Source organism: Excalfactoria chinensis, chromosome 2 (genome assembly GCF_039878825.1).
Source record: "Excalfactoria chinensis isolate bCotChi1 chromosome 2, bCotChi1.hap2, whole genome shotgun sequence".
NCBI lineage: Eukaryota > Metazoa > Chordata > Aves > Galliformes > Phasianidae > Excalfactoria > Excalfactoria chinensis.
In genome coordinates this window covers 133,824,323-133,849,158 of record NC_092826.1, presented here as the reverse complement: position 1 = coordinate 133,849,158, position 24,836 = coordinate 133,824,323, and the positions used below count along the sequence as shown (strand labels likewise).

General features: G+C 37.3%; 1 protein-coding gene across 1 annotated transcript in view; it reads right to left on the bottom strand.

Moving 5' to 3' along the window:
- The window catches only part of LMBR1 (limb development membrane protein 1), a 61,459-nt gene that overhangs the window by 17,102 nt on the left and 19,521 nt on the right, over positions 1-24,836 (bottom strand). Inside the window, exons 5-9 of the mRNA XM_072328260.1 lie at positions 21,265-21,368; positions 4,425-4,551; positions 3,884-3,952; positions 1,672-1,736; positions 530-602 (exon numbers count right to left, since the gene is read on the bottom strand). Coding sequence (XP_072184361.1) covers positions 530-602; positions 1,672-1,736; positions 3,884-3,952; positions 4,425-4,551; positions 21,265-21,368 — 438 coding nt within the window. The remainder of the gene's footprint in view (positions 1-529; positions 603-1,671; positions 1,737-3,883; positions 3,953-4,424; positions 4,552-21,264; positions 21,369-24,836) is intronic.

The following is a 24,836-nucleotide window of genomic DNA, read 5'->3' as shown; positions in this document are numbered from 1 at the left end:
CTTATATAATTTATTATCTGTAATTATTCATTCATGGATGCAAAGCAACAATTAAATTAAACATATAGTTCCTAGAATGCAGTAAACTACAGCACCTAGATTCTAAGCTAACAATTCATTAAACAACTGAAACAAAAAAAAATCCTACAAATAAACAGAAATGACAGTGCAGGACATTGAGACTTCTGCTGGGAGAGTAAGTTACTGCTCTTTGGGCAGGGATAAAATACAGCCATTTATCGATCCAAATTATTTTTACAGAAAGGGTGGTGGGTTTGGTCAACTTCCATTTCATTTCTTATGCTGAATATTAACATATTAGAACTGATGAATATGTTAAAAACCAAACACACAAGCCAGTCTTGAACACAGTAAGCAATGAATTGTAAGCTTATAATGTTGAGTACAGTTTCGTACTAAGATCTCAAACTATTTTGAGAGGAGCCTATTTAACATTGAGATCAATTCTCATAATTAGGAGCACTGTAATCTAAACACTGTATTTGAAGCAGTAGCAGAACAAGCATACCATTAAGCTTCCTCTGAATTGCTTCTTCCTCTAAAGTGATGATATACATCTGCTCATCTAGGTCCTCAAGAATCTGTATTTGGAAACAGAAACATGAATTGACTGATTAGCAACAGAAAGAATGACCTTTTGATTTATTTAGGTTTGTTTTGCTCCAGTAACCTTTATTTTAAAAGTATATTCTACAACTTCAGAATATAAATACAAGAAAGAACTCCATAGGAGATGATTCCATTCTGTTACAGATCTGTTTCTTTGCTGCAAGCAAACTCCTAAGTTTTTATTTCAGGTTACATTTTATCTCAGCATAAGGATATTACAGGAATGGGACATTACAATGACCTACACTCACAACCTGCTGACCTTCACATTCAGTTTGATCTAAACAAAATGAACAGCAGATCTTGAAAAAGTAAATTAAAATAATTTCTCAGTAATCAATATTTAGTGCTGTTGTATTCTGTGTCTAACTTCCAAGAAGCCCATCTACATTAATGTCAGGCACTTCAAATTTAAAGCTTACAAGCAACAAAATGGTTGTATATGTTTTCTTTTCATTTTCAGGGCTGCCCTGAACAATGAAAAGGAATGCAGGATCTAAATGCACCCAAATTTTGGTAATTACAAACAAGGAAACATGACAGCAACGTCACCAGAGCATCTGCCTATGGCACACATTCTTCCATTCCCTCACTTCATTCAGTTCAACTACAATATAGTACCCATGTTTAAGTATTTCTCACAGTTGACAGCTACCTACATGCAAAGTCAATTTCTCTCAGTTAAGTATATCCCCAGGTACCTCTCTGCTCTTGTATCCTTACCTCTTGAGCTCAGAATAAGCACACCTTTCAGGCACTTGCAAAACAGACAGTAGGCAATACTGGCAATAATATTAGCACTGGTGCATTAATATTAACAGCAGAGAAAGTCTACACTATTTTAAAAAGCTCTTTGAGAAAAGCAGGCTCTTGTGCTGTAAGAATAAAAACTAAAAACAAGTATATAGGTAATGACTATAGGAACTCAGATAAACTGAAGAGAGAATTATATAGAAGCACAAGTGCTCTGCAGGTAAATACTGAAATGCCACTGTACCTTCTCCCAGATAGCTCACAAGGACAGGTTTGTGTAACACTTACTGTTGGCTTCACGAGCAACTGACCCATTACTGTAAACATCCGTGATAGTCCCACTGGCGTGCATACTACAGAGGAAGGAACATTATGTAAAACAGTCATTTCTAAGTCAAAGGCTAACTTTTCTTTGCAAATCCAGCATCAAATAGGTTACACGTGCAACCACATACAGTTTTCAAGATAACTGAAAGATCTTCAAACTACACTCTAAGCTTTAAAACCTTATGCCATTATATAAATTTTGAACAAGACAAGCAACACTCCTTCAAGGGTATAACTGATTTTCTTTTTCAGATATCATGGAGACAGATTATGATGAGAGATCTTATGTTTTGAATAAATAATCCTGTGAGCAAGCTTATGACACCAGAGGCTATGCCTATTCTAGTGAAATCAGCAGTGCCAGAAGACATTCCTGGGTGCACAGACTAGACTGTCCACCCAAGTAGATTGTCGTTAACTATCTCTCTACCATGAGATTGCCCTCAGTCAGTTCGTAGTTTCCCAAACAATTCCCAGGTGTAGTTGTAGAGCTCTTGCAGCCCAGGAACCATTATCTTGGGGCAATATGCACACAGAAAATGCAATGTCATATGACACAGGGGCCACTGCGCGGGTGAACATCTCAGACATTTAATCTGCTCTCACAGGCGCAGTTGTATGGTCAAGCGATCACAACAATGTAGAACTTTCACTGCATCTTCAGTTGACAGCAGGCTCAGCTGTAAGATTTTAAGCACTATTTTCTATGAAATAATAATTTTTTCTTTTTGGCAGTAGCCTGTAATAGCCTCCAGATATGGAGCATGAATGTTTACTTGGAGAAAGTCCCAATCTGACTTTTATTCTATTAATTTTTTTATTATCAAGTATTAGGAAGACTAGCCTTCAAATACTGAAGGGTGAAGGAGATGGAAGGGACTTGTATGTAACAGCATGAACATGGACATTTATAGTTAACATTATCATAAATGCTGTTTAAAAAGGAAATGCAGCACACAAGATGTTATAATGAAGATTACATTTGCTTGCATTAGCTAGTGCAACAATACAACTACTACATATCACAGAAATAAAGCAGCATTCAACAATAGCTAACTTAAGCTAGTTTTCCTTGACTAAACAGAAAGCCTGCAGGCAAAGGAGAAAAGAGAAAAGCAGCAGTGCTGCAAATCATCCCAGCAATAAGCATGTCATTTCCTTACTAGCACGGTGCTTCAGCAATCAGGACACCTGAAGTTCATACGAAGCTCTATCCCAGCATCAATGTGTTCCAAATACTGAAAGTTGCCCTTCTTCCATTTCCCTCCATCTTCACTCCCCACTCCCTTAACATGGGTTTAAGAATCTCCACATACAAAGAACCTAAGGAGACCCACTAAGTTCTCCAAGCAACACCTTTCCTAGGCTGAGTTCTCCAAGCAACACCTTTCTTAGGCTGACCTCCTTGGTTAAGTAAATGTCTCAAAGTGCCAATCCCCACCCGTTTTTCTGTAATGACAGCTCTGTAAATGTTAACTGTCAACCTTTCAATACCAGAGAACAGGAGAAATCACAGTTTATAGCAAGGAACGTGTTCTGACCCTCCCCACACTCTCAATTTCATTTTATTTTACGGAAATAACATGTGGGCAGTGGAGGTGAAGAGAGCCCTGAGGCAAAGGCTGATTTGGAGCTTCCTGTCATCCTTCTTATTCCCCTAAGTAGGGATGATGGAACTCTGGTTAGGACTAGTTGGAATAAGACTGGTTTTTAACTGTGCTTGCTTTGTCTGGATATCTGCTGTATAACTGCATACTGGTGTGACACCAGTCCTGGATTAACTGTACTATGTTCCAACTTTTGCCTTTACAGGAATATTTTCAATTACAAACAGGAAGAGCACAGTTTACTGAACACAGGACAAACTAAGTTCTCTAATTTCACCCTGTACTCGCGATGTCTTGCAGATATTTCATGTAAAAACTGTGTTTTCATAGGCAGAATGAGAGTCCCTCCTTTTTATACATCTGCTTTAAGAAATTACAATTACAGGTGCAAATGCAACAACGCATTTGTTAACAAATCTCAGAATTCCAACTTATCGAACTTAAAAGAAAATTTAAACTTATAAAAATATACAATTTTTCACATCCAACTTTGACAAAGTTTCCTTGCATCCTTAAAAATAAAAAGGAAAACTATACCTTTGAAAAAAAATCAGAGAAATACTTACACAGAAGTAACAAGCATCCCATCAGTGATATACAGGAATATAAATATGGGAGGTAGAATTCCCAGAGGTCTGCAAAGAACACAATAGGCACAGCCTTAGCTAATAATAAATAGGCTACTTATGTCATAGATACAACCAAATTAACTCCTTTCCCTAAGCTTTCTTTCTCAGAATTGGAGAATTTCTGTATTTTGAAGTATAAACTAAGAATTATTCAATTAACAAATCCGCGGCAACAAAATCCCACACCACTTAACTTGAACAATATCTTTAGCTTTGATTCCCATCCCACTGAAATCAATTGTTTTTAACATACACATACAACACCTTGTCCACACAAGCATGTAATGTATCAGCTGACTTAATGAACTTACTGAAAGGGATAAAAGGTACTGACTAAATTCATACAACCTCTTCTCAACTTGTGCAATAGTCACATAGAATTTACGATAAATAAATGTAAATGAAAACAACATCTGTGTATAGAATTAAAACTAATGCAAAGGAGTCTTTTATTTCTTTGTTCTTTTAAATTCCGTACCGTACAAAGACTCCATACTGGCAGCATCATTGTCTATGAGAGCTGAAGCCACCCATACGATTCCAAGGATAAGCAGTGCAAGAAGTATGAGCATTACGAGGGTCTCCAGAATGCGTGCTCTGATCCCCTGTGGGCAGAAGAGGGGGAAGAGAGAAGAGCCAGAGACTTTCAATCATACATTTTCAAACATAAGAAAAATATAAACAAACACCAGTTTCTTCTACCTTGATATATATCTGTATTTTATTGCGCAGACAAAAGGATACCATGTAATGTGCTTTTAAAATACAGTCTTCCGTGTGCATAAAAAGGGAAGTACTTATGGCTTTATAATGCCTGGGTTGCGTTTTTCCCCTTAAAACCATAGAAAACTGCTTTAAACTGCATATGCCTTACAGTTCTCATTAATCTCATTATTTCATAAAATATTCTTTATACCGCATGATTTTGTCTGAGCATTTTTAAAAGATGGATTACTTTTATAATACTTTCAGCAAAGAAAGTGGATTAGCAAATTTTTATCTATGATTCCAATCAAGGGAATGGAAAGCCAATTATGGCAAATAGCCCAGCAAGCATTAAACCTCACATAGGTACAACACACCAATTTAGTTAAAATACATTCTTCAACTGAAATTGCTTCTGCCCCATTCCTCACAGTCTGCAGAGCCCTCCAGCGCGCACTCGCAGTAATGCTCCTTCCCAGCCAGCCTGCTCACTGTTGCTGCATTGCTTCCAGCAATGCTTCCAGCAGCACCAGCCCTGAGTGCTGAGCTGAGCTGCCTTGCTGGCACACACATCACACGCCTGCAGAGCTCCATCACAGTTGTTTGTGAGTAAAAGTGTCACAGCGCTCCAATAGCCAAGTGTTACATTTGCACATCTATGCCAAAAGTCTTTGTTTTACATACATACACACAATATTATAGTACGCATGCACGTGCACACTGTGTTTTAATGCTTGTTTTAAGCAATGGAGCAGTCAGAACATCTTCAGATATCCTTACTATTAACAACACAACTTCAGACTACTGTCCATAAAGCAATTTTGTTTTTCCTCGATTATCAGTATATGCATCTCCACAAACAAACTCATTTTCCCATTCCTTATATCCCAATTTGAGTGCATAATACTGAAAATCTAACTTACAGTTCATGGAAGGAAGTTTTACCCCATTCTTTACCCACTCTCTCTTACCAATGTTTCTCTGCCTGCTTAGCACAAGAGAGTAATAAACTCCACACAACATCTTTTACCTTGAAAATTACACTCTCAACATAACTACTGCATCAAGCAATGAAAGAATACCTGAGACATCTTAATCACATGCATTCACCTCCTGTAAACACCAACTCCTCCCTGCCATCAGACCCCTGCAGAAGGTTAACATGAAGGTAGCACAAAGGGAAAACCAGACAACTTGAGACCTTAACAACATTTCCCTTAAGGCTTCAGTGGGCAGATCCCATCAAGGCTCTCAAACATTAAACTTCATATTATAGGTAATATGGACAAGAGATTTACTTAATCCTACAGTGTATTTCACTTATAGTGCAAGTGGCTTTGAGAGTCATTTACTGAAATGTAACTTTTATAGCACTCAAAAACTTGCTTTACTTTCATGAGATACTTTCATGAGATATTTTCAAGGCGAGCATATAAGCAAAACATATATTTGAAGATTAAATACATTCCATAGACACATTAAATACTAAAGTTGTGAATTTAAGCAATAGGTTACCAGAAAATCAATGTATTAGAGATCAATCTCTGTGGTGTTACCCCACCCCAAATCATTAACTTCTTACACATTAGGAAAATACACATAATCTAACCTTAAGAGGTAAATAAAATATGTTAAACCTTCTGCGTTCACCTGCATCTGTCCTTCTTTCAGTACAGGATAGAGATACAGAACCTTTGCTTTACAGCAGAAAAAAGCCACAGCAGTTGAAGATAACCCAAAACACTCAAGGATGCAGGAGGAGAGACCTGCTCCATGCTTTACAAGAAGCTTGAAGACTCCTCTCTTAAACAAAAGTGAAGCTGTCCTCTGGGTTTCTGACAGCCTGAGCCACCAAAAGTGGGTTTGTAACTTGCCTGTTACAGGACACATACAGAAATGCCAGCCTCTCCAACTTGTTTCACAGCAGTTTCTTCTGGATAAAGCAGGAAAATATTTCATCTTATGTGGAGGCCAGAACATTGAATTCTCCTCCTCTGGACGGATGGAGTACAATTGTCAGAACAGAACAACAAGAGTTGCACCATGATGCAGCCATAGTTGATACCAGCTGTAAACACCTTCCTTCCACATTTACTACAAGTTTTCTCTGAGGACAAGGTTAGGACAGACCACGCAAATAACGCTCTCACAAAAGGGAGATGAGTACAAATAGAGGTAACCATTGAGACTATAGGCTCAAACTCCACAAACAGCAAGATACCTGGATAACACATCCTCCTTTTTTCCATGCTACTCAGAAAGTTAGATCCACCTCCTTTTGTTCTCACTAGTTCCATCTATCTCCACAGTTACAGAACACATCAACAATTTTGCGGTCTCACATACACACTAAAGCAGGAGCAAAAACCTTTGACTGACTTTTTCGTTTTGGCTTAACGTTTCTCCTTTGAGTAATTTCACTTTTCTTCTCTCCGACAGCCCCACTATATTACTCAGCTTCCTCAGAAGAACAAAAATATCGCAGTGTATCCATGGCACAGAATATATTACCACTTCTATTTCACATGGAGTCCATTTACTCAACTCTCTGTGTGAAACAGAACATCAAGTTTAAAGACTGACATCTTTAGAAGCAGCCGCAAACCCACCTGGAACAGCAGCTTGTAGGAGTACATTTATTGTACATGTTCAGTCTGCATCATATCTGCCTTGAGTACAGAGCTAACAAACGCAGCCTTGCAGGACTACTTCAAGTCAACATTTCAACTAAGAAAGGAAATACGGCTGTACGGTGCTGAATCTTTAATGTCAAAGAAGCAAATGCATTTGTATCACCTGGAAATGTCCTTTAGATTTCTTTCTGGTGTGCAACTGGAAACTGCTGAAATCTGTACAAGTGACAGAGGTGTGCTACCAGCAAGTTGCATGTGTAGGTAGACATGCGTGCACACAGGGTTAAGGCAGGTCCAATTGTTTAATTGGGAGAAATAGTCTCATCCGCACTTGTGATCTTTTCCTTAACATTCCCATGGAAACTAAAATGATTACAAGAAAAAATAAGGGGGAAAACAGTTCATGCTTTTTGTTTTCTGCATTGTTTTCATGAGGGAAAATAACCTCATCTGGTCTTCTTTTCCTGATGGTTCTGTCAGGTAGGTAAGAACAAGAAAAGCAAACACTACAAAACCAACCACCTTGCATCGGGTTTTTTAGAAAGCTTCTCAGTATCACAACTTTGAAGCCTTCATGATAATACAAATACTAATTGATTCTTATGGCGTCCTTCATTAAAGAAAAATGCACAGATCACAATTCCCCTTTTTATTAATTATTTCAGTGTAATTCAACTTGCAATTTAACTGGTTTTAAAGGAGGAGGGATTTATTTCCAAACCAAGCACAGAAAACAATTCAGAGCCAAAAGGGTACATCAAAGATACTTTCCAACTGAGATAAACTGGTTTGCATCTATTGCATGCTCTGGAATATAAAGGAAAATTCAACAGCTCCTTTCAGTTTGCATTTTTTTCTGTAAGCATCTGTAAAGCCTGTAAGAAGGGCATAAAGAGCACAACCTTGACAGCACGATGAATTAAGGTAGTCAATTAAGCTATCAAACTCAGATTTCAGTACAGCATTAACCACACAGCCTTAAGTAACATTCCCATGCTGTAGACTTATGAGATGAACAACCTTAGAAACAATCAAACATGTTCCCTTCTACCTTAGGCTAAGTTGTGTTGTTGCTAAATACAGCAATAAAATAACAAAAGCTGCATGAAATACAATTGTGCTTGAAGTAATAAAATGACCTGGGGAATGGAAATAAATATTAAGGTGGTGGTAATCCTAGTTTCACTGTTCTTCAGTAAGAATACTGTTGTGACCTCATGACATCAGCTTTTCCACAAAAAGTGGAGTGGGAAAGAAAGAAATATGAAAACTAGCAAAGATAAATGAATTCCCATAATATATATTAAATTAATTAAATATAATTAATATTATATATACATATATATATAATTCTCCATATATATTTATTCTCCATGAATTGACAACTTGCCAGTTAGAAAGACCAGAAAATTTCCATCTTTGACGAAGATCACAGAATCACAGAATCACAGAATTGTAGGGTTGGAAGGGACCTCTAGAGATCATCGAGTCCAACCCCCCTGCCAAAGCAGGTTCCCTACAGCACATCACACAGGTAGGTGTCCAGGCGGGTCTTGAATATCTCCAGAGAAGGAGACTCCACCACCTCCCTGGGCAAAGTAATGTATACCATAGTTACTTTTTCAAACACTCTCTGAAGATCTCAAAAAATAAACACAACATGAACAGCAGAGAGGGAGATCAGGAAGCAGCCTTGCTTAAAAAGGAGGAAGATGAACTGGATGCGAAGTATGAAGTCCAAAAGGGAAAGGACGGCAATAACAAGAGGTAAGAGAATGTATTAGAAGTGTCAGGAAGAAGAATCCAATCCTGTTCTTCAGTCTTCAATTTGTACATAATTTCTTTAGTAGGCCCATGAGAGGAATGAGAGGAACAATTCCACAAGTGTAGACTCATCCACTCAGGGCCATCCTTTAGGAACAGTAAGCCCCAACTGGAAGGAAAATGTCATTTCCTTTGTTAGGCAACGATTTTAGTTTTGGTAGACCAATCTAAAATCTTTTCCCACATTATCTGACAACAGATCCATTACCACTGCCTCCAACACTTATAAGCACGTGATGATTTTTGATAATTGCTGAACAGGAAATCAAAACACATCTAACAGCTTGCTATTTCCTCAAGTGAGTTTCAGATCATCTGCAAAGCAAAACAAACAGACTTCCCTAAGAAAATTACCTGCACGGTTCCCTGCTGTCAGGAAAGGAGAAGCTTGGCATCACACAGGCCAACCTGACAAAAAGTGTTTTCCAGAGGGAGAATGGAAAATTATGCAGTCAACAAAAACTTTAGAAACTAATTACAAGTTCAGATATTACAACTAAATTCTTTATTAAGAAAATTGGGAAGGAAGACTGGCAGATCATATCCCTTAGCCTCTCCCTTTAAGTGTTTTTTCAACTTCAAAGAACGTTTCACAGTCTAGACAAAAGCTCACCTATGCTTTTACTCACAGCATTTTCAAAATTCATGCAGTTCTTTAAAGTGTGCACTTAACCAAGTGAAATACTTTGTTAAAAAAAGATGTTTAACACATCAATCCCAGCAACCTGGAACTTGCCAGAAGCCTAATAATATCTGTCATCTTCTGTGTACTCTAATGAGAGGAAAAAAAAAAACCCAAAAGATGAACAAAAAAAAAAAGAAGCATTTGAAGCTTCCAAGGCATGCCTACAAATAAAAGCTGTCCTGAGAACAAATTCTAAGGATCTTGTGGTTTGTAAAGCCTTGCAGATATCTGACTCTCAGACTTCCAGTTCTTTAAAAATCAATTGCTGAGACATTCTGAAGTTTTTATACTGCTTAATCCTGAGCTACTTGTACTGCCTGTAGCAGCGGGCCTAAGGGTTCATGTTTCCAGAAATGCTGTGTTTTAGCAAGAAAGGTTTTAATTATTCTAAGTTCTGACAATCTTTTTTTTTTTTCTCCCCTCTTGCAACTCTGGAAGGCATCATCAGAATCTCACCATGTCGCTTTCATCCTGGATAACAAATATCCAAAATGTATTAAAAACAGCACATGGACAGAAAAGGTGATTTGCTCTGAAAAGCCCAATGAAGTACAAAGAGCAACAAGCATTCTGAAAGGATGACGGATGTCATAAGAAATTCAAAACTAATATATATAATTGCTAAGGAAAAAAAATCATTTCTGCTCTTCAGTAAACAGGTATTAAATGGGATTACTATTAAGTAATTGCAACACATTAAGACCCGCTGCACACTGTGTGTTCACACAACACCCAGAGGCTGGGTTTTACTGCAGAAGAGAATGCGTATTTGAAAACAGTTGTAGAATTTAAAATGGAATTTAAAGCTCTGCCTACTGTCCCAGCTAACAAGAAATTCTTATTTTGTTCATTGAAATTTTGTACTGTTACATTTATACCATCCGAAATACTCTGTCACTCACTCACAGCCTGAATAACAAATGAAGACCTTCCTCCACACAGATCATCCAAAAGGTTTTGGGCACATCTCGTACATCTCCTAAAGGGACCACTATATAAGTGACAGCAATCAAGCCTGGTTGGGCTCACTTTTGATCTTTCAGTTGTCATTAGGAAACACAACTATTATTTCCCAGTGGTTTAACACATGGACAAAATACTACCTGTATACAGTGATTTTGATGAACAAATTATAGCTCCTGTAAGATGAACATTTCTGGAACTACACTGCAAAAATAAACACAGCTTTACATCAATTTGGTTAGATTTTACAGGGGAAAAAAGGTAATTATTAGTGAAGTAAAAATCACTGTGTGTTAAACACAAGGAGTCCTAACAATGTTTCTATGGTTTCTATGTTCTCCTTGGACATCTTGACCTCTTGTGAGGTAGGTAAACATCACTCCTTTTTTTTTATGCTATGCCCTGACCCATAGACAAAGCCTGGGAAACGTTTCTGCAATCACAGTACATTTAAAACACACACGAGACCTATTGTTTTCATGTGACAAAACGGAGTCCTAGTAACCTTAAGATGTGCTTGTTGAGATAGTGGCTGCAACAAACATGCATTCTAACATCTGCAAACATAACCAGAAGCACTACAAAATTAGAATTACGGAAGGTATCAGGTTGAAAAATGTCATTGTGTCAATGGAGTTAGAAGAGGCAGATGAAATCACTCTGTAGAAGCTTATAGTTATACAGTATAACTAACAACATATCAAGATTACAAAAAGAAGCACAGAAAATAAAAACAAAGTGAAAATCATAGGATCATGATGGAAAAAGAATTCATGAATTTTTGGGGCATCAGCTAAAAACATGAATGCAATATTACAGGTGCGGCCTACACCAAACTGGAAACAAAGATCCAAATTTACCTAATCAGAGATCAAGAAAAGATGCCTATTTAATAGGTTGGTGAAGACATCTCTCCAGGATGCAGTACTGGAGTGACTCTCTCTGCCTCGTGAATCTTTTTTATCCACCATCCTAGAAGAGTATCATACCCACTGTAACACATTATAGACTCCTTAAAGGTTTGCATCTTCACCATTAGGATGGAAGAGGGTTTTGTCTCACTTTTCATTCTTTTTCTTTTTTTTTTTTTTTTAACCCTAGGGTTTATTTACTTATCCAAGACAAATCAAACACCAGGAAGAATGATAACATGAGATTTATCGGTTGTCTCACAGCTAAAGCATTGTTTCAAATACGTGGATTCATACTACTTGAGGAAAGAGCACACGTCTGACTCTTCCCACATCAAGGCATCATGCAACTGTGTCAAAACTCATATTAAAAAGGACAAACGCAGATCTCCTGTTGACACAACAGCAGAAGCACAACGCCCAAATATTTGGGTGAAGAAACGTGAAAGGATACACAGGGTAAAATGATGGCTGTCCATGCTCCCCTTTTCCTCCACAAGTTTCCTCTGTTGCTCCACTAGCCAGCTCAGCTCTCACTAATTAAGTCTTTGGTGCTCCACTCCCTCCGCCCACCAAGTTTCCCAGACTTTCCAAAGCCACCTGCAGCAACAACATGGGAGCCATGGGATTTCTGACAGCATGAACCTCCCTACAATCACTTACTTTTGGATGAGAATCTTTACGGCTACACTGAAGTGATAGGAAGAAAAATAGATACTTTCCACCTTCTTTGTAGCTTGGCAGAAGATTAAAATAAGTCATCTAAAAATATAAAAGAAGACTTGGAACTTATGATAGTGGTCTGGTGGAAAGAAGCCATAAAGATGAGTTCTCTGAAGCAAACGACACGTAGAGGAATACAGATTGCTACTAAAGCTCTACAATCAAATTAAACATGAAGGGTTTTGTTATTTTGATGCTGATCTCAGCATGGCTAGGTAAGGTCAAAAAAGCACATTTCTAGGAACTGGCCAGAGCACCAGAATGCTGGAAGCTCCTTTCAACAAACTGGGAAACCTTTTAAGAAGTGCAAGAAAACAAATAAGTAACATGGAAGCATCCATGGATTGGAGACACCTTCGTTGCTTTCTCGAAGCCTTTAATTCTGACATGCTTAATTCCAACGCATTCCCATTGCAACAAAATTTTGAACTACTCGCTCCTGCCTTAAAAAAGAGCATCTAGAATATCTCTCAGTCATTTCTAAGGACTCCAATTCCAAGTTTAATGCTTTGGCGCATGAGAAGTCCAGTAACAGAAAAAACATATCGCTCCCATGGGACAACGGTATTTCTAGAACCTACGTATTCCTAAAGAGAGCAACGATTGACAAGTTATTTTATTTGCAGCTCCGTGTTAAAGCTTTTAATGAAGAATTACAGAAATTCCACGAAATATAAGTATGTTAAGTACAGAAGAACTTTGTAACAGCTGCACTGTACAAGTTCAGAACAATGTAGGAGTGGGGAGAGCAAAAAGTTCAGCCATGCATTTCATTCCTGGCTCAGATGAGTTGGAATAACTAATGCTCCAGTGCTAACTTCTGGAGCCTGATTAGTTTCACAGATGACTATCTGCTCATGCAGGAGTCATCTAATACAGTTTCTAACACTATGCTATAAAAGTAATGGTCAGAAATCCACTTTTTGAAATAACACTAAGCACGTTTGTTATTCTTATCGCAAAGCATTTTTACTCCAATACTGCTAACACTGTTTCATTCTGTTATCCTATTGATTTTCATAGAAAAAACAGAAAAATGCTACGAGACTATACATTAACCTAGCACAATTTGCTCTTCTGTCTACTTGGAAGAACTAGTCAAAAAAGGATAACCTCAAACCATGAACTACTGCAGAAAAGCAGAATCACTGCACAGCTCTGAAGTCACAGCATGGCAGGTATTGCAGAAACGCAATGCAGAGTGAAGTATACTTTTAGTTTATGTCTGGTTACCCTATTTTCCGTAACTTGCTCTGAGGCATCTTTAAAAGAAGTACATTCTAATTTATGGAAGCAACCAGCTGACATTTAACTACTTCAATGAAACGGAGCACAGATCACATCTCATCACATCTTGATCCAATGTGTGCAACAAGCAACATCCACTTACTCCCCTCCTCAGCTGCCTCCACATTCAGCAAACCACAGATCTGCTTATGGTGACAAAAAGGCCAAATTTTGCTTGTAATGCCCCTGAAGGAGTTAAGAAGTCTTACAAAGCCTTATGAAATGTTTTATATGTCTACAAAAACAAATTCACATTAAGCCACTCTTTCTCAATAGCCACAAATTTCTCCATTCTAGACACTGATTCTCCAGTTTGTTTTTACCATACTCTTATTGAAACGCAATTGGGTCTGAGGAATGCATGTTATTTACCACGAAGTTACCGTCTTTCTTGCACAGCCTTTGTTCCTCTCTATCTAAATACGGACAACACAAATTACACATACAGAAGACCAGGCTTTGAAATACAAAAATGGACAGACCCAACATTCCCAAGCTCTTTCTGACCTACACATTGCACTTCCCAGGTTCTGTCTTTAACTTAATCTTACTTACATCTATTTTGAACAAATAACAGGGATCCCTGCTTTGCTTTAATAGATGAATTTATTTTAATCTTCTACTAATCTCCAGTATAATGACATATTCCAATCACAGGTCCTCAAAAGCAATCCATGCACTCACCTCAGTCTTTTTCAATTAATTTGCTGGAACATTTCTTTTCCTCTGCAGAACTACAAGGATCTGGTTGTACAGAACTGTGATTTCAATATTTCAGGCAGTTTAGCATAGATACTCATCAACGTGACATGCTAACTGGCGCCCTAATCCTCCTCATCTACTTTTTCCTGTCATTTTAAAAGCTCTTCTCATAGACAGTGTTAAATGTGCCTGAATCAACTGCAACAGAATAAATGAAATCACCACGTACCACTGTTCAGATGCTGTTTCTGAGACTTCAAGGAAAGCAGGATTTACCATTAAATATGTTCCTTAACTGCTATCCACTGTGCATCTCACTGATTACGTTATAGGTTTGTATAACTGTCAGTTAAATAACGCTTTTATTTCAACAAGGGAGGAGAAGACCTGATCTTGCCAAATCAAAATCCCAAAATCAGCAGGATCTGCTTCTACACATCAAAAATAGTCTAATAAATATTAAGCGGTGTCATTTTAAATGACTCTGGTTTAAAGAACTAGCTTTCATAACTGAACTTAAGATGTTAGTTTATGTCAAAAATACAAAACCAAACAGCTGCCTTTGATGTGACTGATTAAACAACTTTTGTCTCTGGTATTACTAATGGAAAGAGTAAATGGGCTGCAATATAATGTACAATAATTCAGTTACATACTAGTAAACATTTCATAGAGATCAGAGCCCTAAAGTTTCAGTTTATGCTGAATGATTTTATAGACAAATAAATATGAGCTTAAATGCCAAATAAACATCCACTGCTAACAGGGTACCTTGGGACTATTTGGTGAGCCATTACACACAGTGGCCCACGGCTATTGCCACAGAGGTAGAAATAAGCATAAAACATGAAGTCAAATGCTGTTTTCCAATAAGGTTCAAGTCCCTTGCATTTACTTTTGCAGTGTAAGTGGGACAAATTCAGAAAACTGACTGGTTTGAAATCAAGACAATCTCATATTAGGAAGGATTTCCAAGCAAGCTTCCCCACGACCGTTTGTTATAAAAACAAATTGCCTTCTATGAAATACTTCTTGAAATTAGCAAAACAGTTTCTAGAAGTGAATACTTCAAAACCAATTATGAGCAGACTTCCTATATTTTCATCACATACCAAAAATATTTTGCCGTGCTCTACACCTACAGTTAAACCAGAGTCCTATAACTACTAATGGGAAAACTGGGAATGTTCTGTTTACACTAAGCATGGGAAAAAACAAGGGTATCACAATTTCCATAACCATCAAGAAAGGAAAGCAGCAGCTTTACTTATCTACACTGACTGGGACATTTACTTACCTGAAGTTTGAAATGCTGTAACACAAAAGCATGCAAAATTTAGGCAGAGTTCAGCCTCTATTTAGTCTACCATGAGTGGGAAAATCTATCAATAGCAACAACAAGCCTATCAACCAACTCAAATGCTGGAGATGTAAGCTTTATACAGTGTAGCTCCTTAGCAAGTTATAACAGTTTATCTTTACAGAAATTAAAAAAACAACTTTCATTTGCAATGTTCCAACATTCTGCTCCCTCCCCAAATAAGTAATTATATCTACAACAAACACTTTCAAAAGTTGAGCCCTGACGAGGTACAGGAAGGGAAGAAATCAGCCTTCAGCAGCGAAAACCAGGGAATTTCAGTATTGGGAATGGAACCCACTTCCCAGGTTTTACTTTCAAGGGCTAAGCTGCAACTGCTAATACAATTGCTAATACAACCAGGACTTCGCAGCCCCAACAACTGAATTTTATACAGTAGCAAGCACTACCAACACTGGCCCATCTCACCTGCCTTAAGCATACGAACATGTTGCTACATTTTTAAGTGGTGTTTTTACTAAAATAAACTAAAAGAGAATTTGGGAAGAGATATCAAGGAATGGCAAAGCAGATGGAGAGCCTAGCTGACACATAACAATAGCTGGTGAAATATTACTCTTATTTTCTGTAATAAACACCAAGATCAAAACATTATGCAAGTTAAATTTCCTTGAAAGGTTCCCAGCAGGAGTTTTCCTTTTTGTTTGTGCAGTACGCGATTTCCTCTCACCCACAAAAAACATACCAAGAATGTGCATGTGCCACTAACACTAAGCAGCACTTCCTTAATCACTCATTTCCAACAATTTATGGATGATCAGTGGCAAAAAACGAGCAAAAATAATGAAAGCATGCAATGAAAGCTCATTGAGACAAACCTGTTTGGACTTCCTACTCATTTCTGTGTGTCTTTAAGATGAGGGTCTGATACAAATTAGCCACTGGGAAAAAAGTCATCTGGTCATAAAATACAGTACAGGGTCACTTTTATGTAAGTTTGCCAAAAGGGACATAAACCAGGACAATTTCAAACTGTGACACAGGATAGAAGTATATTAAAAAAATCTTTGTTCCTCCTCCATTGTGCTGTCATGTTGTTCAGCTTTATAGACATTCTGAGCACCAGCTCTGGCCTCTTCGCTTCCACCTGGTCTACCTAATTAATTAAGCAAGGAAGTTACCTCAAATTTTTGTACTATTTGTTTTTATTATCATGCACTACTTTGATGTTCCAGGAGTTAACCTCTTAATCCAAAGACTCTGTGTGTTGTGTTCTGAACATTTTGGGATGTCTGGATAATTTGGATAATTGGTCAGGATGTTGCTGTCGCTCATGTTAAACTTTATGCCGTGACTTCGAGTTCAAAGATCAGTATTAAGGTAAAATACTTCATAAAGCCTTTTAAAAACTCTACACTCCTGATTACGCAATACCCAGCTATACCAGTTTCTCACGGTGGTAAATCGCACTTCTGTATTTTCTTACAAGGAAATTACTCCTAAACATCTTTATCTTTGTCATCTTCAAACAAATACAAATTTCAGTTGAAGTTACATCAAGAGAAAGCACATTTTAAGGTCAAGGAAGGTACAGCAATTATCTCTTCAAAAATGCTTGCCTTCCTCACACAGCAGCATTCGTGTAACTCTCTGTGCAGCCTTATCGCACATGGAAACATCAGCACTGCAAACTATAGATGCTCAGCTACAAATAACAGTTTCGTCTTTAAGAACGTTAAAGAGCAAGGTTAATTCTCTGACATAAATGAACACAGCTAACACCTTTTTTGTTTCATAATTGCACTACACAACACGAAGGCCCATGACGAAGAACTGTAAGAGGATCTAAACACAAAATACAACTTTACGTAAAGACTCTACAAAGATAGAAAAAATTTATAAAGACATGCAGAAGTTTTCAATTCTAACGCAGGATATTGGAGGTACTTCAGGATATTCCAATGTTCCAGTTAACAGAACTGGCTGAGGCATAATGTTACAGTGACACAATCAACTCTGATTACTTCAGTAGTCTTGAGAAGCCTAATTCACACCTGTTTACACATAAACATGTGTACAAATTCACACCGTGTATAAAGTTTTACACATCTCTGTAGATGTTCGTATATATACATATATATATATACACACACACATCTTATTCCAGATAATAATGGCATCTGCTATTAGATGGAAATAAACTGTAGCAAGAAAGAACACTTAAACTCTTTAAAAGTGCACTGTCAGCTCTCCCTTAGGCCCCAAATGCCCTTTTTGAATTAAAATAGTGGTTTTAATTAAAAGCTAAGCAGAGAATCAGTTTGATTTTTCAGTACAGCGCTGCATCCGCCCATGGTGAGTGTCTAATTTCCGTATTTCTCTCCTCTGCATAATATGCAAGTGGTTGGTTGTTTTAAACTGTTGCCCTAGGGAAGTCAATGAGTCTATAAGAGGGGCCATGTGCCATTTAGAAAGTATACTAGCAACCAAGAAAAAAGACATAGTAAACTGGAAGATGGTTAATCAAACCCATTCAGATTCATGAAACTTAAAACAGTTAAGGAGGCGATACTTCCATAAAAGAGCATTAGAATTAAAGTATACAGACCCTGGAATACTAACCTCTGTGCTATCTGAAATATAGCTTGCAACATACAACAACAGATGGATAAAAATCAACTTTTAGCACAATCCATGATAGGCAGACAAACATAAAAGTTAGGGATTTGGGCCCATATGTAATAAGAACAAACATTACTGTCACAATATAAACTGAACAAAGAAAACCAATAGCAAAATAAAAACAAAAAAAACAAAAAAAAACAGTCCATTTCAGAACTGAAAATCTTATTCATTTTATATAACTTCTATTAAAATCCAACATGTAATTCTTACAAGAACATCTTCAAGTTGATATCTGGACTGTATACCTAAATCCCAAAGGAACTACGTATCCATCGTAACAAAGATTCATCATAACAAAGGCAATTCTATGACCCATTTAAGGTGCCATCCATAGAAGCCTCCAGTGAAACAGTTCTTCCATCCAAATTAGATCTAAGTAGGTATCTAAAATCAACTGCTTTCCCCATGCCCAACTCACAACTTTAAGAATAAAGATAAAATATTCCATATCAAACCTCTTTATTCAACACCCTCATATTTACAGTAGGTCACTCTTCTCTTAAACGCTGCAAGCTTTGCTACATGCATGAAATGCTCCTTCAGATGATGATCACTGGAATCTGATTTTGTCAATTAACCGTAACAGCATTTGAATCTTTTTCTTTTTTTTAATCTCTCTGGCCCATTAACATAATGCAATGAATGACAAGACGTGCACAAGTATTAACAAACTAGTTTTAAGTATCAAAATTTTACAAGGTAATCATAGTTTCAAAGTCTTCTCTGAAGAGAAAGAGTTAAGCAATGTGTTAAAATGTAAGGGAAGTCTTTTATTGACATCTAGAGACTGATTATGATTTTATCTCATCTTGAGTTGTAAATGCTTCCATGTGTAAACAGGTAAAGGTGACCCTATTTTTCTTGTTACTAGCTACCAACAGACCTCATTCACATGTTTAACAGCTACAACATAACTTTTAAAGTTTAATGTAAATCCCAAGTCTAAGGCAGCTAGGATACACAACACAACTGTTGCAGTCAACAGCAATCTACGAGTGAAAGGAACACACCGTGTGTATATAATGCCTGAAGGAAAAATGGTAACTCTTGTCAGCACTCCAACCACTAACAAAGTTGACTAAGAGTAGCCAACCTACTTCTATACATTAACTGTAGCTAGATACAAACACAAAAGCAAAATGGAACATTCTCCACTTGAAAACCGAAAGGACAAACTGAGCTGCTGAAAGTATTGCTAGTCTTATGGATATCTGAAGCGAAGGAAGTAGTGGAAAGCAGAACGTTCTGCAGTCAAAGTTGGATAAGTAGAACTCAACACAGAAATACAGACAGCAGTTAATCCACTGCCAGACTAATGAGCTGAACTCATTAGTGAGGTCACCCAAGCTTACACTGAAGTAATTTGCATACATCTACAGTTCAATCAGCAAAACAGGACACCAAACAGGTATTTACACACCATCCCAGTAGGGTCCCACTGGTCCATTCTGACAGAGCTATCTTGCTCAGTCTATGTAGTTACCAGACTATGTGTATCTGTATGCTCAGACTATGTAGTTACCAGTTACTTCAACTGTAGAACAAAATCCCTAATTCTTCGTATTATTTGTTCTGAATTGAAGTTTCCTTCATGCTATGCTTTCCAAGAATACTTTGCTTTTCCTTGGTCCCTCAAGTATCTATATGAACTCAACAAACCCAAACTGAATGCTGCACTTGTCTGGAAGCTGCCCCAACTCCACCAAGAAGAAAAACAGTGACTTCACCTTTTCCTCTGCACCACAATCACCACCTTGTTGATGTTACACAGGAACTACTCAGTAGCCTTCTGCACTCATCCTTAATCTTTTCATTTTCCTAATTTCAGGCCACTTTCCAAGATCCTTCACTGTCTACTAACCATCATCCAAAGGGTGTGGAATCCCCTTAAGTGTAGTATCATTAAAAACAAAAGTGTTATCTTTTGGATGATGAAAACTAATAAAAGCATGTGCTTCAAATGGTCCCCAGACAGTCATCCCAGTTTCAGTTATCTGATCTTCACCATTTGCAATTCATTTTTCTGCGCCTCCCATTACAGTAATTTTTCAGTACATTTCTTTAGTTCACATATCATTATTCATATTATTCTTATTATCACATTATTCAGAAACTGCTTTCCCAAGTTCCATGCTTCATCAAAAGTCCATCCTCTCAACATGACCGCATTCAATAAACTTGAAAATTCTTCATTATTTTCCACTCATTTAAGATAGCTTTCTTAATGCATTGTTAGTACTGGTCACAGTATGCCACACACATATCAGAAGCACTTGGATAATGCTCTCAATAAAATGATTTAACTTCTGCTTAGCCCTGTAGTGATCAAGCAGATGATTTCTGAAGCTCCCTTTCAATTGACCTATTCTAAATAAACCCTTTTTTTTTTTTGTAACATTTTAACTTGCAGAACTCACACATCATGCTTTTCAGTTTTCTCTGGCTCATGTTATTTAATCAGCCATCCAATTAAGAAGCCTGCACTCCTTCCCACTGCTTTATTTCTAGTGCATTGATTGAACTTGCTTGTCTAAAAAAAACACCCCAACTAAATTACCTTCCTCAGAAAACAAAACGAAACAAAAACAGACTCAGATAAAATATTATTAAAAAACAAACCACAAGTTAAACCATTTTCTCGTATTTTCTTGATGTCAGTGTACGTGGGACTTTTCCTAAGGATTACTCACAACCACGTATTGTGTACTCGCTTCATCTGCTTGTTCAAGTTGGCACATCTGTATATACACACTCCCATAAGCGTACACAACCCAGTAAATAAGTTCTCCCAGATCTGTAACTTGTTCCACTAGAAATCAGGACTGAGAATGGAACATGTTCTGCAATTACTCCATACGCATTTAACAGCATTTTCCTACCTTTTTTAAGCCAGCAAATCCTTCCGATTCCAAGAAGAAAAAGGCAAAGGGCATCAATACAAACAAACATAAATTGGAAAAAAGAGAAGCAAGATTCCACAAACCTGAAATGAACAAGAAAAAGTTTACATTACAAGTTCCTCTATATTAGAAGTTAATCATGTTACATTTTCCTTTGTTACACACAACAACAAAGCAAACATGCAAGTACTAACAGAAGCCAGAAAGCGATGGATACATAGCTATGTACAGGTCACTGCTTTAAAAAGAAAATACGCATATCATTCTGCATTATAGGCTTTGGACAAGAACTAGGTACCAACTTCAAAAGAGAAACTGGGTGAAATCCTGGGAAACAGGCTGCAAAATTAGGTCAATTACTTCCACTATATCCCACACTTTGGTGTATTAAAAAAATAAATTTCAGGACAAAAGTACTTTATCACAAGCAAATCTCAAGAAAATCAGTTCTATGTATTCACTACCTCACACATTTTTCCTTCAGAGAAACTTAAACTGTGGACATTCTGAAAAATACTATCGCTACCTCCAAATTGAAAGGGTGAGGTAACAGCAACAGCAGTTCCCACGATGATACAATTAGCTCAGTTGTAAGAGGAGAGTATTAGACTATCTGAACCTTAGTAATGTTTTCAACATCATCTCCCATAACATTCCCACGGTGTAGCTCATAAAATACAGAATAGACAACTGGACAATGAGTGGACTGAAAACTGGCTGAGCTTTTAGGATCTAAAGGTTATGAGTAGCAGTATAAATTCAACCTAGAAGCCAGGCACCATTAGTAAACCCCTGGAGTACTGCGGTTAACATCTTCTCCCCAGCACTGGTGATGTACATCTGGAGTGCTGCATCCAGCTGTGGGCTCCTCCTCCATACAAATGGGAATATATTCTAACAAGCCCAAAGGACCACAAAAATAATTGATCTTCAAGAAAAAAAGAGCTGATTTTATCAATGTATATAACTATCTGATGGGTGAGATGGTAAGGAAGGCAGAGTTGGACTTCTCATAGTGGTATCCAGTGGAAGGAGACAAGGCAATAAGCACAAACTAAAAACAAGAAGGAAAAAAATCTTTTTCACTGTCACTGTGGTCAAACACTGCAACAGGTTGCCCAGAGGCATTCTATAATCTCCACTTTTAGGTGTATTTAAAACCCAACAGGACACTACCTTGAGCAGCCTTTTCTAACTGACTACATTGAGCAGAAGCATAGACAAGACGATTTCCAGAGGCACCTTCCAACCTCAACCACTCCGATTTAGAAGAAAAGCCAGCAACTGACTACTGCTAGGACATCTGTAAAACACATGTGACATCTGCAGGAAGGGAAAAGGTTTAGGAAGCAATATGAAGTGATAACTGACCTTCATTAAGGCTATCTGTTTTAAGACTTTCTGATATGGACACCTGAAACAAATACGTACTCATCAGCATCATCCTATCACATGTTTACATGATGCTGTTTCTTCTTAGAGAAGTACTGTAGCTTAACCTGCAATTTCATACTAGTGCAGCTATCAGGTTTGGCTAGTGTTACAAGCACTGCATCCTGAAAAAACAGCTTCTATTTTGTAGTTGAGAAAAACACACAAATATCCACAATTCTACGTGACCAGTTTATCATCTGAAATCCAAAAATGAACATCAAAATCAAAATACCACCTTCCTTCTCGCATACAGGCTTGTTTCCTTTCTAAAAATTGTCCAGTTTGGAAAAAAAAAGGAAGAGGCATGTGCTGCATGGTATGAAAAGTCATTATAGAATAAAACTCCTGTATTAGTTCAACATGTGAAATGGTTAGGAGTTATCTTCACCTACTCACTCCTTAAAATGAAGAAGAAAAAAGACTTTCACCAGACTTATGTTTTTTCCCTGTAAAATACTAAAATTTAAAGGAGGAAGAAAAATTAGAGGGGAATATACTTCATCAGTTGATAGTGCCAGGACACAAGCTTAGGCAATTAAGTGATACAAAATAGGACAAGAAAAATCTAAAAGACACATGAAATACAATACTGAAATGCCAGAGAAAACAAACTGCCTGAAGGTGGCTAAACTTAGCTAACAAAGGGGGGGATTTTTCTCTTTAGAATTTGCTGTCAGGAAGCTCCTGTTACTATGCAAGGAACATTAACACACAACAACATCAGGAAGAATGTAATCAGCAGTCCTTATCAGAAATACAATAACAAGAGTTCTGTTTACGTGTGTATATATTTATACATATGTATGCACACACCCAGTCCTCCAGAAAATGCACAGAAGTTTTTGAGCTGAAATACTATCCAATTTTGGTTTTTTGGGGGGAGGAAGAGGAAGAAATCTTCCTATCTCAGATATTTTCTCTAATGGAAAATAGTACATTCAATTATCTGACACTAACAAACTGAACTAACTAAAGCTGTTTATATATAGTTGTCAAAATTTCAGCAGCTGCGTTACATGTATCTACAGATCAAAACAGCGCTAAGAGATGTATATAATATGTACGGGGTGGGATGGTGGTACACATCTCAAGTGATGTCTATGAAGCTGAAATCTAAAATATACACATTAGCAGCTGATACACAATATGAAACTGCAGAGTTACAACAGAAATTTAACATTACGAGAGGTAAGGACAGCACTATAATATGTGTATGTATGTTATCAGCATATATAAATATATATGTATACATTTCAACAGGCTCCCGCTTCTCTTTCTTCCCATCCACTTCACTGGCTGAAGACAGAGGGCCTTCTTCCTCTACTACATTTCAAATTATCAACATAGGATAAGAAATCAAATTAAAATACACCCAGAAAATAAATAGTTACTATTATACAGATCATACCATGAAACCTCCTAAGACATTTGCAGATCTTAATATATACAAAGCTTTAAGCAGTTCTAATGGTTTGTTTTGGGGGAAGATCCCGTTTTTTTCCTTAAATGTTTTTGCAGCAACTTAAGAAAACCCCCAAAAAAATAAGTTAATAAAACAAAAACTAAAAACTTGGTCTTTGGCCACCATAGAACAGCAATTCTTTTCTGATTCATGACGGTTTCTTTGCATTTTGCCTCCACCTGGTGGCTGTACCTAACAACAGCACAAGTGAACACAACAACTGTTAGAAGCTCAACCCTGTCTGGCTTTAGCTCAACACACATTAGTTAAGGTTATTTAATCTGGGCCTAGCTAAGGGTGCTCTTCCTACTTTCAAAAACTGAAAGCGTATACCTTATTCTATATAGCATTATTCTATATGGCATTATTCTGTATGACAAAACTAAAGCAACAGCCAACAGTAAAAACAACACACCTTAAGATTACAATTAAGTACCTCAGACTATATCTGCAATTGATAAATTAACACAAGCATTTTAAAGCAGTATCAGTTTTCCCATTCAGTAACATTTGCAGAACAGTAAAAAAAAAACATATATAAAGGCAATGATAGTTACAGAGATAGCAACATTTTCTCTATCAGCTCTCAGCACATATTACTCATAAATCACATCAAGAAGGTAGGCCATTCATTATACTGGAACAGAGTTTTACA